Source organism: Natator depressus, chromosome 4 (genome assembly GCF_965152275.1).
Source record: "Natator depressus isolate rNatDep1 chromosome 4, rNatDep2.hap1, whole genome shotgun sequence".
NCBI classification, from domain to species: Eukaryota; Metazoa; Chordata; order Testudines; family Cheloniidae; genus Natator; species Natator depressus.
Genome location: NC_134237.1, coordinates 52,864,864 through 52,884,235, shown reverse-complemented (window position 1 = coordinate 52,884,235; position 19,372 = coordinate 52,864,864). Strand labels below are relative to the sequence as shown.

Genomic DNA, 19,372 nt, shown 5'->3' with positions numbered 1-19,372 from the left:
TTAATGGTTTTTGAATATGAGGGTCACAGCTGCTTCTTAAAAGTACAGTAGAGCAGGTCCAATGCTATTTTATATTAGCTTCCTTGGAGCCCATCTCCTTGTGAGATGTACATATCACACTTGAGAAAAAAAACCATACCGGAGATTAATAGTCATGCTGCTTTTATATAGTCATGATCTCCCATAGCAATGAAAGAGAAAGGAATGGACCATTTAATTACCCTCCTCCATGCTATATGTACAGTTCTCATAGCTAACAAACCTTTAATCATCGGGGCCAGCTACCTGGTTGTGACCTGAGGATGACTTTGAAAGTGACAGTTTACAGCATTCCAATCAGACAGTAAAGGCCATATGTGTTAAGGAGGAACTTTACCATGGATAACGTAACCTGCAGCATACACCACTGTTTTTAGTGGGAAGGTTATTGACTATCTTATTAGGAAACAATGGTAAAACAAGAAACTTCTTGTTAACATTATTTACAGAGTATTTTGCAGGAGCCAGATCAACACCTTGGGTGTTATAAATCATGAGGTGGCTTTTGGACAGGGATGCTTTTCCCTGCATCACTCTGCTTCTCATGGAAAAGTACGGAGGGCCCTCCCTCAAATTAGCCGATCTCTCAGGATCCACGGGAGGCCAAGCCCCTCTGTGTGAAAAGGCTTTGTGCCACTGCACTGGCTCTGGCCCTAGTAGATCTTGATATTCCAAGGAAAAAGATGATATAGGCTCCTATATGGAAAAGGTATTAGATCAGGGGTGGGCAAACTACAGCCCGTGGGCCACTTCCAGGCCATCAGACATTTTTATCCGGTCCTCGAGCTCCCACAGTGAGCAGGGTCGGGAGCTTGCTCTGCTCCATCCGCCTGGCGCTCACCAGCCCCTGACTCACAATTCCCTTGATGAGCACCATCTTCTGGCATGCAGAGCCACACTGCACAGACATGACTTCACTGTGCTGTTTCCGGGATCAGAACCCTGCCCCTACTTGGCAGCCCCCCCCCGCCCGCCCGCCCCCATGGCAGTACGCTCAATCCCCTCCCAGTGTCCTATCGCCCCACCCTCAAAAGCCTTGAAACCGCCCAGGGGCTGAACCCGTCCCAGATAGGGTGCCTTCGCCCGTGGCAGTGCCTGATATGGCCACCTAGGTGTCACTGCCAGCAGGGCTCCTAGGAGTCCCTGGTACTGCCCCTGTAGAGCCCCCCACATGCTACACCCCATAGAATCCCCCTCCCCCACTGGGTATTCATGGCCCACCATACAATTTCCATACCCAGATGTGGCCCTCAGGCCAAGAAGTTTGCCCACCCCTGTGTTAAATGTATCATCTTTTCTACTAAAGGCTGGGGTACCAGAGAGGAAAAGAGTTGTTTTACTACCTCTGGTCTGCTCTATCTCCACCCTTCTCCCAGCGTAGCTCATGAACCATGCAGAGAATGTTCCCGTATGGTCAGGTGTTGGGAAGACAGTGCTGAAAAATAGCTGAGTCACTCCTCTGCATGAAAGGGAAGAGGCCCATGTGCAGAAAACTCCTCCATGCATGGAGCGGGGAAATAGAAGATCTACCCCCCATATTTGCACCATGAAATTCCATGCAGTGGCTATAGAAGCTTTGGGCCAAATGCTGAAGTCATTATTAATTCATTATTTCTGTTGTTCATTTCTGATTCAGACCTTGTTTGACATTACTCCAACCTAAGACAATTGGAGCTTTAGCTGAGCAAGAATTGAACAGAAACTGGATGGTTCTGTATAAATTGTGCAAGTCAGAGATGTATTTCATTCTACGTATTGGCATAGTTTGTAGAAAATTATGGCCTTCCATGATATTCCTAACAGAAAGCTTAACAGGATAATATATTTCAGGGCTAGATTTAAGGCAAAGCAGTACCATAACATAAGGCACCCCATAGCTCCACTCCTTGGGCCCTGCTTCCTCACTGTAGCTTCATCCCCCCCACCCCCTTGACATGGTGGTGGGGAGAAGGCTTACTCACGTCCCATATTCAGTGGCAGCAGGATGGGGCAGTGTTACTGTCATGTTCTGGGATGCGATCCAGAACAAGTAAGGGGTTGTGTCACCACCTGCCCTGTAACCCTGGGTGTTTTAACTGCTCTGCTGCTGTGGCTCACAGCCTGGATACTAACAGCCAGCAGGCAAGCATGAAGTATCCTGAGTGACTGTGTGCTGTGCAGCCCTGGTTCAGCGCTCTGCTCAGACCCCAGCAGTCTGCCTACAAAAGAACAGCCCCCCTCTGTTCACTATCAACAGTTAGCATATGCAGGGGTGACTCCAACACCTCCCAGTCCTGAATTTCCCAAAATCCATCTGCCCTCAAGTGTCCAGCCCTCTTCTGGAACATTTCAGAGAAATAATAAGGTTTGTTTGCTCCTTTACAGCTTATTAACTTAACTGGGGTAAACACACCCTTCCCTTCAAGCCCAGCACTAAGTTGGTTTATTGTAAAAGTAAAACAAGCTTATTAACAAAAGTACATAGATTAAGTGATACCAAGTAAAAGAAATGAAGTTAGAAAGGGTTACAAACAAAAGTAAAAATATGCTTTGTAATGGCTAAGACTTAAAAAATTTCTTACCAATCTTTTGTTCCCAGAGACTTCAACCCACTGAGATGACACACCCATCTTTCTCAGCTTGCAAGAGCTCTGACCTCTTCTGTCTGTCCAGTGATGGATGCCAAAATGGCTTCTTTTCTCTCCTTATATTAGCTTCCCAAATTCACTGTTTTGTCCTCAGACTCAGGATGATCTCATGCTGTTCTTCTCTTCTTGTGGACTTCCTATCCCCCCGCTGTTTCATATGTAAATGGGGCTTCCGTTGCTTTTGATCACACCTTGTTTAATTTCATTGGAGACAGGTTGATAGGTCCCTTCCCTTCTGTCTGAGGAAAACCTGTTTCTCCCTGTGTTTGTCACAGACTTTAAAGCATAATATCATGCACTATCCATATTTCCTCATATAGTGTTAATACATAGATTTTACAATGATATTAATCACCAGTGGGTCATTAGCTTACAGAAAGGACCTTACTCAATACACATTTGCTATACAATAATATTGTATACAATCAGTTGATTCAGTTACTTATCATTTGAGGTTCAGACCCTGCACTTTATAGGCCAAATGGTTTCTCTCTGTTGTTGGGGTATAGACACCATACTGTCTCCCCCCAACCACCACCACCACCACCATCACCAATTTGTTTATCTTATATGTAAACAGACCTTCATTGTCTCTGCCAGACAAGCAAATGAGCATTCCTTTGTTTAGGGCAGAATGGACTTTTACACTGCTTGCCAAACACATTTTAAGAACATAATTCTAGCACATATTTGTAACACTTTGTACGCACCCTCTACCTACATCATGCAAGAATAATAATAACCAGTGAGTTGTTAGTTTTCCAATGATATTTTACATGGCACCTTTTAGATACAGATTATGACGACAGTGTGTTGGATGTAGTGAGTATGTCAGGCCTGACGAGCCTCTGTCACAGAGTAGTCAACAACAAATGGGCCTCTGAGTCACGTTATCACTCTAGGAATGGCATCCCGGGCTCTTTTTCCTCAGGAGCGTCAAGGTCCCTCTTCTCCCCAAAAAGGCAGGCAGCACGCCTCTCAGTACTGCCAGCAACTGGAGTATATCTGCTTGGGTGAGTAGGCCAGGCCTGTTGCTCTCATATCCTCCTGCATCTCGGAGTCTTCTGGTGGGATCGGATTGGGAAAGACTTCCAGAGCTGTGGATTTAACACCCCACTTAGGTGAATGGACGTTATGTAATTCTAAAGCTATTGTTCTGGTTTCTCTGCAGATGTCACATCATTGGTTATGCTTGAGTCATATTTTCAAACTTGTCTTTGCAACAATAAGGGATAGACTTTTTTTTTTTTTTTTTAAGAAAGCTGAGATTCTGACACCATCGCACAACTAACTCCAAAAGCTGGGTCCCTAGGCATGAACCTATAGTGCCTATGACTTATTCCAGCACTTATCTAAGCTCATGCTTTGTGCATATTCTTCAATCCGACTTGTAAGCATTGCCTTCCTTGTGCTATACTCTACTTGTATTTATTTATTTATTTATTTTTCTTTTTTGGAAAGAAAATTCTGAAATTAATCATATTTTCTTTTGACATTTGTTGGGTCATACTTAAAAAGAGCAGCAGATTGATACTGTTCAAACAGTTATCTCCATAGAAACCTGTCTCTACAGAGAGGATTTGGAACTACAGTAAAACAGGACTGTATAGACAGATGGTCTTTATAACAGATACTGTACCTTTGCATTAACTTTTAGAAGAGTGGAATTTCAGAGACTGGCAATGTTCCAGAACTTGACATTGTTCCCCAATGTTTGGCGTAAGTTCCTTTCTGTGTCTCGGACTGTTTAGCAATTAATTTTCACTCTACCTAAACAAAAATATGTATTTTAATAATTACATATACATTATACCATTATACACTTAGGTCTAACCACCCATTAATTTCTTTCTAGACAGAGTTATTTGTGCATGCCTTCAAGGATCAGCTGGTCAGAAGTGCCCTTTTAGCGCTATACACAGCCCGTCCAGGTTGTGTCCTCAAGAAGCCAACTGTGCCCAGAACCAGTATGGAAGAATGTGGTGATCCACAGGGTCAGAACCATCCATCTCAGATCAAACGGCAGAACTCTATACCTCACCATTCTGAATATGATGAAGAAGAGTGGGTAAGTAGCCTCAAAGTTCTTGCTTAAAACTCTATCAAAAAATCCACAGCTAAGTGTAGACAAACACAAGTCTTAATCTCCATGTCTCCTCTTGTTAGAAAAAGAGAATTTAAAAACTTTAAATACAACTGTATTTTACAGATGCATAGATTCAATTTTTTTGATTCATTTGAATGCCAAGAATACTTTTCTAATGAAGTCAAAAGTAACTTGAAAGAATTTTCTGATGAATAATTTGCTTGTGTGTGACTGCTTAGTTTGTGCATATAGCAATGTTGGACGCGAACATCTTCATGACCAGATGGGAAAAAGCCATGCTGTTTGTTTACCTCAATCCTTTTTGTCATTTAAGTAGATATAAAGGGGACAAAAAAGGAGTATGAAATCAAAGTGCAATTTTTGCCAAGAGTGAACATAAACAGTTTAAAAATGCATAAACTAACGATCAGTGAAGGGGAACTGTTTTCTCCGAGTCTGTTCTTAGAGGATATCTGAAATGCCATAAAAGACTCAAACATGGTTTTTAAACATCACCATTCTTGGCAGATCTTTCAATGATTTGTACAATTTATACAGCTGAGATTTTGTGAATCCATTATTTCAGTGGATGCTTTTATGATTGATCTTCTCCCTCAACACATTCCTCCCACATCCTCCATTCTATTTCCCATCAGTTTCTTCGATTCATCGCTGTGGTATCATGGATGCAAGTACTCCAACATATTAATCTTTGCTTTCAATAATTAATAATTAATCTTTGCTTGTGTGAGCTATAGTATCTTCACACCTGAACTAAAGTTCTGCTTATACCATGAATATGGAAAGAAGAATATTTTTCAGATAAAGAAAGGACAAAAAATGTGCTTTTTATTTTAAATGAAAGCTGAAATTTTCATGTAATAACGACTCTGGGAGCTGGAGCTTTAAGGAGAACAAATAATATTGCAAGACTTGCGATAAAATCGTGAATGTTGACGACATTGAAAAGATTAATAATTTTGTACAAGTTGAATCTTCGTTCATTTTAATTCATTTGAAGTTACATAGATGCTATCTTGGTTTTATTTGCTTGTTGAAGCTTTATTTTATTTCTTTATAACATGAGTTACAGTGTCCTAACAGTTGTCTAAATCCCCAGCCCAGTGAAGCACTGAAGCACATGCTAAATTTGAAATATGTAAGTATTCCCATTAAAGTAAACAGGATTTCTTGCATTCTTAAAGTTAAGCACGTGCTTAAGTATTTTGTGAGATCAGGGCCTAAATTATCCTCTCATTAGCTTTCCATTCTCTGTTTTAATGGAAAGCTGATGGCATATATTATCTTAGTTTTAATTACTGAACTCTTGTCAACATGGTGGAAATAAAAACCTCTGAGCAAGTGCTTGGAAAGTGTAAAAAAAAAAGGCTTAGTCTAATCTGCAATTTAGTTATGCAATAACATTTCTTTGAATATTTGTTTGGAAATTAGAAAACAATTAAACCTCAAAGGAATACTGTGCTTTCTGTGACTCTCTCTGCCATGTGCAGTATTCTTCAGCTTTATGTTGGTGAAGATACATACTGCTTTTCTTTCACTGTATCAAAGCAACCAGAAGCTTCTTGCAGCTGGGATTCTAAGTTTAGTTCGTCTGAAATCTAAAATAATGATGTCCTACAAAATTCTTAAATTGACCCAGGTCTTGCTACTTTAAATAACGGATTAATTTTTTAATTTATTTTACAATACTGATGATTTATTTTTACGAGCATCTGGAATCATGAGTTCTAGGCCCAACTTTAAAAAAAGGCAAAAAAAAATTTCTTTATAAGGAGTAGTTTCCAACTTTCTATTTTGATATTCTGTTCTTCACATTGAGTGGGCAAGGATATCTGAGAAACTGAATTATTCTTACTCTTAACTAATCTGTGTGTCGTACAAAAAATTATATTTAAAAAGAATGCAAATGCAGATTTCTAGTAACTTATGAAACTGCCTGTATTCCTTGAGACGCATACGCCATTAGGCTAAAAGTTAATGTACAAACTAAACCCCTTTGAAAAATAGCTTTTTGTATTTCTGTTCTTTGTTGATTATTTATATCTGGTAAGAGGTTTTTCTTTGCCTTTTTGAATATACATTTCTAATCAACTTAATGCAGGTTCTGTTTCTGCAACTGGATCCAAATTGGTGGATCCACTGGGGTTCTGTAGTGAAGTAGGGATCTTGCTATGCTGATCCTGTTGCAGGATCAGGGCCCTGAGCAGCAGTGCTATAATACACCTTTCTGTTTGGATGTCAAATACAAACATTAATGCCAGACGGTTGAGAGCAGTATTGATTGAGCTATTTATACTGGTGTAATTATAAGCACTATGCTTAGGTAGTACCAAAGCATTACTGCTTAAGGAAAAATATTTAACCTGATAGTTAACAGATTGCCTCTGGATAGTTACTTCCTTCTCTGCTTGCCAGCTGCTTCTGCTATCCCAGAACCTCCCTCCAGGGAGGGGAAAAAAATGTCATGTCATGCATAATGCAAGAGTGGGTGGGCAGACTGCCACTTGGAAGTGTTTCTGCTCTACACTTCTGACTGACTAGTTAACATGGTTGGTGTTACAATGCTATTTGTATAGTAATAATAAAAAAAATACAATGGCTAGAACAAGCTGACTTTCTTCCCAGTTAAAACGGCAGTTCTAGAAGATTACATATCAAAATATTTATAAAAGACATTAGTATACCAAAAATTATGCAATTGACTGTTGACAGTGGAAAGTAATCAGTATTTTGTATATAATCATTTTATTTTTGATAGTATTTTAACCAGTATGCTAATACTGCTGTGCAATATTTGAATATACTGTAATTCCTGTGTGAAATATTCTCCCACCCTCAATAGCCTATTTCCCAGTGGTCTCCAACCTTTTTATACACCAGATCACTTTTTGCATTTAAGTGCAACCTTGGATCTACCCACCCCTTCCCCGAAGTCCCACCCCACTCACTTCATCCCCCCCTTTCTCTGTCACTGGCTGTCCTTCACCCTCACTCATTCACTGGGCTGGGGCAGGAGGTTGCGGTTCGGGAGGGGGTGCAGGCTCTGGGATGGGGCTGAGGGGTTTGGAGTGTGGAAGGGAGCTCTGGGCTGAGCCTGGGGTAGGGGGTTGGGGTGCAGGAGAGGGCGAAGGGTGCAAGCTCTGGGAGGGAGTTTGGGTGCAGGAGGGGGCTCCAGGCTGGGGCAGTGTTGGGTGTTCAGGAGGGGGTACAGGGTGATGGCTCTGGGCTATTATAATAATACAGTGTAGGTGTGTGTTTTGTAAAAAAACAATATAAATATATACACATGCACATTTTCATGATTAATATAAAACCTCATTATATCATAATGACAATAGATTTATCACATTAACAGATTTTATGTTACAAGCACTAACAGCTGATTATACTGACTGATTAACCTATATGTAACTCATATTCAAATGTGTCATTGGTTTCTCTTTGAAATCATATCTCTCAGTGAAGCGTTTGTGTTCCTTTTTAGCTGCCACCACTTTCATGTACATGTAATGGATGCTATATAATACATGCAGTACTAGTACTAAACACATGTACTATACTTCACTTATCACAAATCTACTTCATGTTCTGCATATCTCTAAATTTATACATAAATCAGGATTATTTTACAGTATTAGGTAAACTTTCCCACTATGTGTTATACAATCTGTGATTAATTGGACATCGTTTAAGATTTCATAGAATCATAGGTTATCAGGGTTGGAAGGGACGTTGGGAGGTCATCTAGTCCAACCCCCTGCTCAAAGCAGGACCAATCCCCAACTAAATCATCCCAGCCAAGGCTTTGTCAAGCCTGACTTTAAAAACCTCAAAGGAAGGAGATTCTACCACCTCCGTAGGTAACTCATTCCAGTGCTTTACCACGCTCCTAGTGAAAAGTTTTTCCTAATATCCAACCTAAACCTCCCCCACTGCAACTTGAGACCATTACTCTTTGTTCTGTCATCTTCTACCACTGAGAACAGTCTAGATCCATCCTCTTTGGAACTCCCTTTCTGGTAATTGAAAGCAGCTATCAAATCCCCCCTCATTCTTCTCTTCTGCAGACTACATAATCCCAGTTCCCTCAGCCTCTCCTCATAAGTCATGTGTTCCAACCCCCTAATTATTTTTGTTGCCCTTCGCTGGACTCTTTCCAATTTTTCCACATCCTTCTTGTAGTGTGGGGCCCAAGTACTCCAGATGAGGCCTCACCAATGTCGAATAGAGGGGAATGATCATGTCCCTCAATCTGCTGGCAATACTTCTACTTATACTGCCCAAAATGCCTCTAGCCTTCTTGGGGTTCAGATTGGAAGTGGCTAGCATATTCTTTGTTATATAGTAAGTGTCTCATTAAAAGACCCTGGAAAACCAGGGAATTGCCAACCATTAAGAACTATACACATAAGTACTGAAATACTGTAGCAACTTCTGAAAGTGCGATACATTCTACAGCAGAATTATATGCTGTAAAGTATGGTGATACACAATGCAGAATTGTTATTAGATTAATAAGACGTTTGCCTCAGTAGAAGTTCTGGCACAAATCCAGCCTCTTCTATCTCAATCCAGCTTCCATTTGTTTACATTTGTCTGTAACCATAGTATTGTTTTTGAGTCTAAATTCTCCTTCTCCCACACATCACATGTCTAAATCTTCCCGTCCTGCACCTCCACAGCATTGCCCATATGTGATGTTGCTTTCATTGTCTCTGCTTAACTCCTCCTGCTTACCCTCTTCTTTCACTTTGTCTTGTAAAACTCCCTTCTCGTGCCTCCCGCCACAGAAACACGCAGTACACTTCTGGGCACCACATCACACATATATAGAAGAATGATCGCATCACTCACCCTCTTTCTCCTCAAACAATTCCATTAGCTGTCCATTTATTTCAGTTCAATGACTCATTTTAATTTTAAAGTGTGAATGGAGTCATTCCAAGCTCTATCACTAGACTTGTCTCACAATTTCTGTCTCCTTATCTGGCTCTGGCCTCTTTTCTGTCCTTCCACACAATCCCACTAGTGTGGATCTAAGAGCCTTCTCTTCTGCAGCTCCTGACACCTGCAGGAGCCTTCCTGTAGCTCTCCAGCACAGTGATTCTAGTCTGTCTCATTCCAAATGACTTGACCTTATCTTTTCATCTGTTCTTATACCTCTTGATTTCACTCCCCCTCTCTTATTTCTGCAGTTTTTGTTATGTCTGGTTAACTCTGTAAAGTGTCATGGGTTGCAGTTTGTATGGAAGATGATGTACAAAATGAAATTGCATTAGATGCTGAATGTGGCATATAGGCAGGCTGCTAATATTGGTGTACCATCTCTCATTTTTACGTTTGCTTATTCAGCATAGGACTCATTTTAGCAAATGGAGGGTTCATTAAATGGGCAGTAAAAAGCTGCACGTGCAAACCATGGTGTTGCAAACAAAGAGCCGATCCTGCAAGGTAATGAACACCCTCACCTCCCATTGCAGTCAGTTAATCGGATGCAAGGATGGTCAGAACCTCACAGGATTGAACCTATAGTGGACAACTTTGCGTGCAACTGCACATGCAATGTGGGCATATTTAGGAGATTTTAGCCATTGGTTTTGGACAGTGTGAAGTGAATGACAAATGTACTGTTTTCAGTGCCTTAAAAAAATCAGTTCCCAATTCAATTATTTATACCAAAGAAACACGGACAGTGGCAAAAATTTTCTTGAAATGATGATATGCTTTGTAAAGATGTTAAGTTACATAATTGGTAGACACTTAATCTGACTTTACACTTTGGTAATTCTACTGTAGACAGTATTAAGAAGCCAGTGGTCTACTAATACATCTCTCGCTATGCTTCTTTCAATAATGTGTAGTGATACTGATGCTCTTTTCAGGATAGGGTGTGGACCAACGTGGGGAAGAGTTTAAACTGCATTATTGCAATGGTGGACAGACTGCTTGAAAAAGAAGACAGCAGCAGTGGCATTAAGGAAAGTGAAAATGACCCTTCATCTGCAGCTTGTATGGTATCTCATACAAGTGGTAAGAAACCTATTTTTTTATGATTGACTGGGTAAATAAAATGAAAAAGTCACAATAAAATGAGATAGAAAGAGTGAATAATGTTTTTGATGAAAGTGTTGATAGTATGGTTTTGCACATTCCTGGCCTTGAATGACAGAAAGCTGTTTATCAAATTGCATCTCAGTTGTGCACTCAAGAACTGCTTGCACTGCTCAAGTTTTTGTGCTACATAAAAGCCTCCTTGAAAGAACAGTGTTTTCTTTTGAAGTCTCTGACATAATTTAATCTATTTTAGGTTTTTCTTGAAAATACCATTCAGAGAAAGACTCAAGAGCATACATTAACCCTTAAGGAAATTTTATCGCACACTTTCAAAATGTCTTTTGCTCATAAATCCTTTGCTGGTTCCAAAATCAAATTTTTTTTTAAAGATAAAGTTGTTTCTCTTTTGTGAATGCAGCAGTTTCTGCAGAGCTAGATATTAGGTAGAGGATGATTTAACAAAATGCTGTGGAGAAAATTCTTTCAGATCCACATGGTGATTCTTGGCTCCATTATTCTGCTCTTCCTACGTGCCTGGATTTCTAATTGTTTTCATTTGCAGAGAGAGTGAAATATTAAAGTCAAGATCTGCTGTATAAATCCGAGATGAGAATCTTGTGTTGTGTATGTGCATTGAACGTAAAAGTGCCACTTTGAAGGTGTATGGTATTCCAAGACCGAAGGAAAGGGTCTTGGAAGCAGAACCAAATTCTGTGCTGCAAGCTGCTAGAAAATCTACTCTTCCTTTTAGTGGGAGAGTGCATGATTTGGGCTCCGTGTTTTATTATATCCTGTAATTACTTCTTTGTGTGTTTCCCATATTTTCATGACTTGGTTTTAGATCAACGATATTTAAATTATTAGAAATTTTATAAGATTTGGTCATTTAATTAGTTAAAGCTATTATTCCATTCCATTTGTGTACTGATGCTAGGATTTTAGCTGTAGCCCTAATTTTAATGCAGCTGGAAGGAAGGGCTGGCCTTACCATGAGGCGAACTGAGGCGGCCGGCTCAGGTGCCAGACTCTGAGGGGGTGCCACTAGGACCCAGAGTGTAGAAAATTGTGTCTGCTGCTGGTGCACATGTATTCTCTCTGCTCTAGATGCACAGAGATGGTGGGGTGCTGTGCCGGAGAAAGGAGGGCACGAGACAACAGGCAGGCAGGAGAAAAGGTGAGAGGGAATAACAGAAAGCAGCAGGAGCTGCAGGGAGAGAGAGGAGGAGGAGCCTCTTTGTACCTCTCTAGCACCCCCAGGAGCCTGATTAACTGATTAACACCAGCTTCTCAGGGAACTTTCTGTTTCTTGCTGCTTCCATGAACCCACTTGAGAAGAACAGGCAGTCAGCTGAAGTAGTAGGAGCCAGTTAGGCCCTTAAGACACTGATATCTTCCCTCACTTAGGCCCCACTACCAGCCTGCTTATTTGTCCCCTTCAATTGAGTGTTGAGAGCCACTATAGCTGGCACAGAACAGCAGTCATGAGTGAAAGAAGAAAACGCCCCTCTGAGGCAGCATTCGGAAAAAGAAAGAAAGCAAAGGAAGCTTTTCTATCTAAGCAGGAAGGAGCTCTCCTGAGATACATAGACACAAATGTTCATGGTGAGCCTTCCGGCCCCAGTGAGGATGTGAGTGGTGAGGAGATGCCTGATCTTCCCAGTTAGAGTGCAGGTGACCTGGCAGCTACTGCAGCATCCATAGCTCGATCTCAAATGGATGTAACCATGCACATTCCTGAAGAAAAGTGTAGATCAGAGAAGAGTGTGATGGAGGCACAAGAAACAGCTGCTGCTGAGTTTAGTTCCTTAAGTCTAGATGATCCAGGACTGTGGACCTACTTGAGCAGTAGCCTGAGGGACTTCCCTGTACTGCATAGGCCACAGCAAGTGAAAAACTTCATGTTCCCCAAAGGCAATGAAAATAGAAGTTTCTATCCAACACATTACTGGCGTGAAATCCCCAGTGGTGACAAAGTGCAGAGGCCATGGCTTATGTACTCAAAAACCCCAGAATGCTGCATACCGTTTTTGTTGCAAACTCTTCCAGTCTAATGTTCCACCCACATTGGGTTCTACAGGAACAAAGGACTGGAAAAATCTGGCTAGAAATCTGGCATGCCATGAGAAGGCAGCAAATCACCAGAGACCATTCCATAGGTGGAAAGAGCTTGAGATGAGACTAAGGTTAAAGGCCACCATAGATGATCAGCATCAAGAGAAGATTGCATCTGAGTCTCTTCACTGGCAAAATGTTCTGAAAAGGCTCATTGCCATTGTGAGAATGCTTGCTACCCAAAACCTAGCACTGTGTGGCACTTCAGATCAGCTGTATGTGCCAAACAATGGAAACTTCCTTAAAATTGTGGAGCTGATGGCAGGGTTTGATGCTGTACTCCAGGAGTATCTAAGAAGAGTCACCACCCAAGAAATGTACACACGCCACTACCTTGGAAAAACAATTCAAAATGAGATCGTACAGTTACTGGCAACTAAAGTCGAATGGAAGATTGTGGCAGATCTGAAGTCAGCAAGATCTGAAGTCTGTTATTCTGGACTGCACACCTGATATCAGCCATACGGAACAAATGGCTTTAATGGTGCATTTTGTAACAACAACAGAACCTAGTGAAAATGTCCCTGCAATGGTGACTGTCAGAGACCATTTTCTAGAATTTATTGACATTGATGATACTACAGGAGCTGGTATGACAAATGGGCTTCTTAAAAAGCTGGAAGATTCGGGAATTGCAATAGCTGACATGAGAGGTCAGGGCTATGATAATGGTGCCAACATGAGAGGAAAGAACAGAGGAGTGCAGACACGGATCCGAGAGTTAAACCCTAGAGCTTTTTTTGTCTCATTCATTGAACTTGGCGGTCAGTGATGAAGCATCAGCTTCTAGTGAGGCTGCTGAATTTTTTAATGTAATTCAAAGCATCTGTGTATTTTTCTCTGCATCAACTCATCGATGGCAGATTTTGAAGCAACGTCTGGGAACATCCTCTCTGACACTGAAACCACTGAGTGCCACACGATGGGAAAGTCGAGTGGAGGCGATAAAGCCTATCAAACACCAAATTGGGAAGATAGATGATGCCATAGTTGCCATTATGGAGGATAATGCTATGACAGGAACTGTTCATGGGAGAACAGTGGCAGAGGGAAATGGAATCGCCACAAACATACATAACTTCAAATTTCTGTGTGACTTAATGTTGTGGCATGACACTGTTTGAAATAAATGTTGTAAGCAAGAGACTCCAAGGTGTTGACCTTGATATATCTGGAGCAATGGAACAACTGGACAAAGCAAAGTCATACCTACAGTCTTACTGGTCAGCTAAGGGATTTCAAAGCGTTCTGAAGAGTGCACAGAAGTTGGCAGAAGAACTTCACACTGAACCTATTTTCCCACCCATTCAAGAATACAAGAGTCACCGAAGAAGACGACATTTTTATTACGAGGCACGGGATAATCCCATAAGAGACCCCAAACAACAATTCAAAGTTGAATTCTTTAACCAGGTGCTAGATTGTGCAATACTGTCAGCTGAAGAACATTTCATGCAGCTCAAGGAACACAGCAGTATATTTGGGAAGTTGTATGATATTCCAAAACTCCTCACTATACCTGAAGACCACCTACACAGCAATGCAGGGCACTAGAGACAGTGTTGACATGTGATGACATGCGCCATATTGATCCGAGTGATTTAGGTGATGAACTGAAAGCCCTTTCAAGATGCGTTTCAGCAGGATCAACTCCAAAGGCTGTTCTGGAATATTTCCAAATGCTTTTGTTGCTCTGCGCATACTTCCAATGCTTCCTGTAACAGTTGCCAGTGGAGAACGCAGCTTCTCCAAGCTGAAATTAATAAAAACACATCTACGCTCCACAATGACACAGGAGAGGCTGGTCGGCCTTGAAACCATCTCAGTAGAGCATGAGCTGACCCAGACTGTGTACCTTCAGCAGGAAGCAGTTCGAATTTTTGCAACCAAGAAAGCACAGAAAGCACCACTTTTATTATTCAAACAGATAAAAATACCAGTGTTTACTATGCAGACAAGAAAAGTTACATTTGCTGTTCAGGTGTTTGAAAGTTAAGTGTTACTTAAAATTTTTGAACAAGGCATTTTAAGTTGTTAGTTCTCCTTTATTGGGGTAGGTAGCAGAGCAGTACCATGACAGGAGTAGAACAGGAAGAAGGCAGAATTGAGACCTTTCAAAGTTTTCGCCCAAGCGAGGGGGCATGGGGGTGTCATTTGAGCTCCCCGCCTCAGGTGCCAAAATGTGGGCCGGCTCTACTGGAAGGCCAACTTATTTACCAATACCAGAGATTTGTGCCAAGACTGGCATCCATAGTTTCTGCATCAAATGTGTCACTCTCAAATATGGCACTTTTTACAGTAAAGAGATGGAAATTTTCTTACCTGTTACATTTGCTTCTGTGAGTTTCTCTCTATAGCAGGTGAGAATCTACCTCAGATGCAAGGTCAGGAGAATGGGAGGCAATTTTTTGGTCTATTCTTTTTTGGTCTATTCTCCAGTAATAATTTATGGGATTGGGGTGTGGGCACAATATGTGGATTCGGAACAATGTTCCTTGTACGTTGGAGTGAGGTACAAAATCTCACAGATCAGCTAGAAATAGTCTTCAGTTTGAAACTGTCTTCAGGAGGGGAAACTCAACAGTCCTGGGTCTGAGAAAGACAGCAAAACTGAATCTTAGATGTTCTTGTGGCAAACTGTTCCTCTTTCTCTCCCCTCTCCCCTGTGATGATAATTAACTCTTACTAGTTTTCTTCAACATCATGAAGTAATAGTAGATTTCTTAATAATGAATATTGGATTGGTCTCGCAAATGAGGCCTCTGTTACGCTACCTGTGTGTTACATATGTACAGTTCTCTATCTGTTTTCCAGATGGCAATTTACAAAGACATGTGACAAGTTGATCAGAGTCTTTATCTCTCAAATTCAAAACTACTTTGAATTACCTTCCCCCAAAAATGTTAAGCTTGAAAGGAATTTAAGAAATGTGATAGATGTTCCCCAAGCAAAATGAAGATATTGTCCTACGCTAAGCAACAGTACTTTTTTTAAATCTGAGGAAATTACAGGAGACATAATTTGTTCCGCTCATAAAATCTCTTCCAGAGTTGAAAAACAGGCCACGAATAAACAAACCTTGTAGCAATTATGACAATGAAGCAAATTCTTCTTCTTTTTTTTTTAAATTCTGCCCTTATTTCTTCTCAGATGTTTACTAAGGGTCTGACCATGCTCCCAGTGAAGTTCATATGAATTGACTTCAGTGAGAACAGAATTGTGGCCTTTTAAAGACCTTTTTTTGATTTCTTCAACATCTGTTTTGTTGTAAACTGTAGGTTCTTTATTTTGTTATATTTTATTTTTCAGGAGGCGTGGCTTCATTTCTGCAGTAAATTTTGATGGCTTAAAGTGGAGCTGGGAAGGGTAGACCTAGAAACTGAAATGTTTTGAAAGTTGCTTCCTATTGTAAAACTTACTTTAAAAAGTTATCTCCACAGTGTGGAAAGCTTTCAGGTATTGGAGAACAGTAGAAATTGGTGTAGTTCAGGTTGCGTAATAGACTCCAGTATACCTTCCTGTTTTCAGTTCCTGGTAATGTTCTGAAACTTTTGCCTTTTGAGGCCAAAATTTTCCATGCCTGATCTCTGCCTAAAGCTGATTTTTTTCTCTCTCTCTGTTTTGAGTGTGAGGTGGAAGGTTAAAGATGTATGGTTATGTACGCAGAAGTCAGGAAATGCCACAGTCAAGGTGATAAACTGAATTTTAATTCTGCTCCCTAGGGTATGTGTAGTCTTTGGTTACATTACATGATGTCATACTATTTCTCAAGAAATCCAGCATAATACCATGATATCTTACAGCCATAAATACACATTTCTATCTTGGAGTGCTGTATATTTTGTGTATGCAAGACAAAGTCCATGAAAGTCATTTATATGAACATTTCTCAATGAATGTTACTTACATGTTGTACCACAACTTAAGCATAACAAAACTGAGTAATAATGTAAAAATACCAGCATTCATAGGTCCCCAGTTAACTCAGTTAGCTTCCTAGTTGACTTGCTCAGTCCCGAAATTGACCCTATAAGAAAAGCTGTGCTGTCGCTGGAAAGGAAAATTTATATACCACGTGAAGTGATAACCAGATTATTAAAATATGTACTTTATAGAGAAGAGAACTGATCATATAAAAGGACTGTCAATAAAGATATATTTGATTATTATGACATAAAATTAGTGTAAGTATTAAAAATGGAAAAAATCTTACAGGCTTCTACACCTGTGTATCTAAGGTTCTAGAAAATATTATGATAATATACTGGATTATCTGAGCAATAGGATGTGTTCCAGTAATTAAGGACTGCATTATAATACATACCCAAAGGGTGAAAAGGTAGGGTTTCACTTTCTTTGCACCCTCTGAGTATATATTTCCTGAATTTTAGGGTGCATAACATATCCATTATATGAAATTTCCTAAATTTTAAAATGTGAATACATTTGCCTTTTGGGTTTTTTTCCCTCTCATAGATACTTACCTTCAAACAAGGATTTATGCCCTCCTTAATCTATCTTTTCTTACAGTCTGACTGTTGAGTATATTCTTAAGGCTGAATTTGAGATATCAGTTTCCAAGGTAACAGACTATGGTGTCATCAGCACAGGATTATAATTTCACTGCAGGATAAAGCAAAAAGAGAAGATGGATTTTAAGGGAGAACATTGTTTCTTAAGCTTCAGTGTTTTGCTAGGGAAAATTACTTGATAACGCTAAATTCTTATTTTCCCATTTATTTCATAGTACTCAAACTGTGAAAGTCCTTTTTTAAGGATTTCAGTGTTACCGCTCTGTACCATGCAGTAGCTTGCTCTCATGCAAGCACAGGATTCTACATTCATCCTAATGTAGATCTTACTATTTGTAGGTGGACAGACTGATAGGATAGATCACTGAAATTGAGAGGGATCCCACAGCTCTAGATTGGAGCACTTATGTAATTATGTGCTCTAGGGAACCAGGTGCTTCTGCACCTGAACCAGTGTCTTTCTCTGTGACAGAGGAACTGGTGGGGATTTGAAACCATGCCATGTTCCCTTTTTAGTTTTCTTCCTGAAGGAAATAGTTTTCTGCACAAAAGTTCCCCAGTGAAAATGTATTTTCTGCAAGCATCAGATACCATCTACTTTCAGGAGCAGGAGCTTGGAAATTTCCATAAACTTTTCTCTTGTGTTTCTCCTTTTTCTGTGTGTCTTCTCTTCCCTGTCTCTCCTTTTCTGTAGTCTTCCTGTGCAACCCCTTTATTCTTCTATTTCCACAGCCCTTATATACTCCTCTCTCATATCCATTATTTTAGTCTTTCTCGTTCCTTCTCCCCGCCCCCCACTCACCCCCCTGTTTCTATTGTGTGTTTTAGATTTGACTCGCCTCCTATCTCTGGTTATCAGCCTTCTTCATTTATTTTCTGTATGGCTTCTGATTTCTGAGGGCACACTCATATTTGTGTTTTGTCAGATGATTTCAGCATCCATTGTTAATCACTGTGATTATATGGGAAATTTTAGGTTTTTGGCAGTAGAATAGCAATCTCCATAAACTGTAAATTGTTCCACTTCAGCATCAAAGTTGTGCAGTTAAAATAAACGTTACAGCAGTTTCTGCTTTCCATACAGCAAAGAGGTGAAGCTGTTATTATTTTATTATATTTACTGCAGTAATACACAGAGGCTTTCTCAGGATTTGGGTCCCATTGTGCTAAATGCTGCACAAATATGTGATAAGACATGGCCCCTTTCCAAAGGGCTTAGGTACTGTCTTTGAGTTAAACCTAGCTCAAAGTCCTCATTGGAAAGAGGAAGAAATTAACTGTAATTTTATAGTACTAATATGTAAAATATTTGAACCATGATAAATAAGATTTCTGAACTCTCTTTTTAAGACGTTTACCTGAGAATAATTATTTCTATCATGTTCATAATAAACTTTGGTCTAAGAGGGTTCATTATTTGGTAGCACGTGAAGCATGTTTTTTCTGCTTCTTCCCTTGAGACATTGGATGATATCTAACCTGTTTAATTTTGGATATTAAGACAGCACTTTTTGTTCCTTCATTATGTCCTTTGACCTATTTCATATCCTGTCTCCAAGACGTTTATTTACATAGTTCATGTAAATAAAAGTGAAAGAGATTAGATAGAGCATATAGTGAAATTACTCATAGTGTACAGCCCAGTTACCTTTTCTTTATCATAGCTCCCAGTTCCTTCTGCTTTCTGTTGTCATTCAACTCTCCTGGTTTTTAATTTCATACCATTTTAATTTTGAGGCAGTTGAAAGCCACAGAAGTCTGTAGCATTTTCACTCCCTTTACAGAAAGGAGTATATCGTCTTTGACAGCAAAGATAGCATTAGCCGCATCTGAATCCACTAAGTATGTTGCTGGGAAAAGTAAGAGAGAAGCGTGGAGTTTTGCTAGCTCACTGCTAGTAT

The 19,372-nt window shown here is 40.2% G+C and overlaps 1 protein-coding gene across 6 annotated transcripts in view; it reads left to right on the top strand.

Annotated features, from left to right (window-relative positions):
- The window catches only part of INPP4B (inositol polyphosphate-4-phosphatase type II B), a 476,198-nt gene that overhangs the window by 374,307 nt on the left and 82,519 nt on the right, over positions 1 to 19,372 (top strand). For all 6 annotated transcript variants that reach the window (XM_074950913.1, XM_074950912.1, XM_074950910.1 and 3 more), the window contains 2 exons: positions 4,522 to 4,734; positions 10,656 to 10,803. In XM_074950913.1, the coding sequence (XP_074807014.1) occupies positions 4,522 to 4,734; positions 10,656 to 10,803 (361 nt within the window). The remainder of the gene's footprint in view (positions 1 to 4,521; positions 4,735 to 10,655; positions 10,804 to 19,372) is intronic.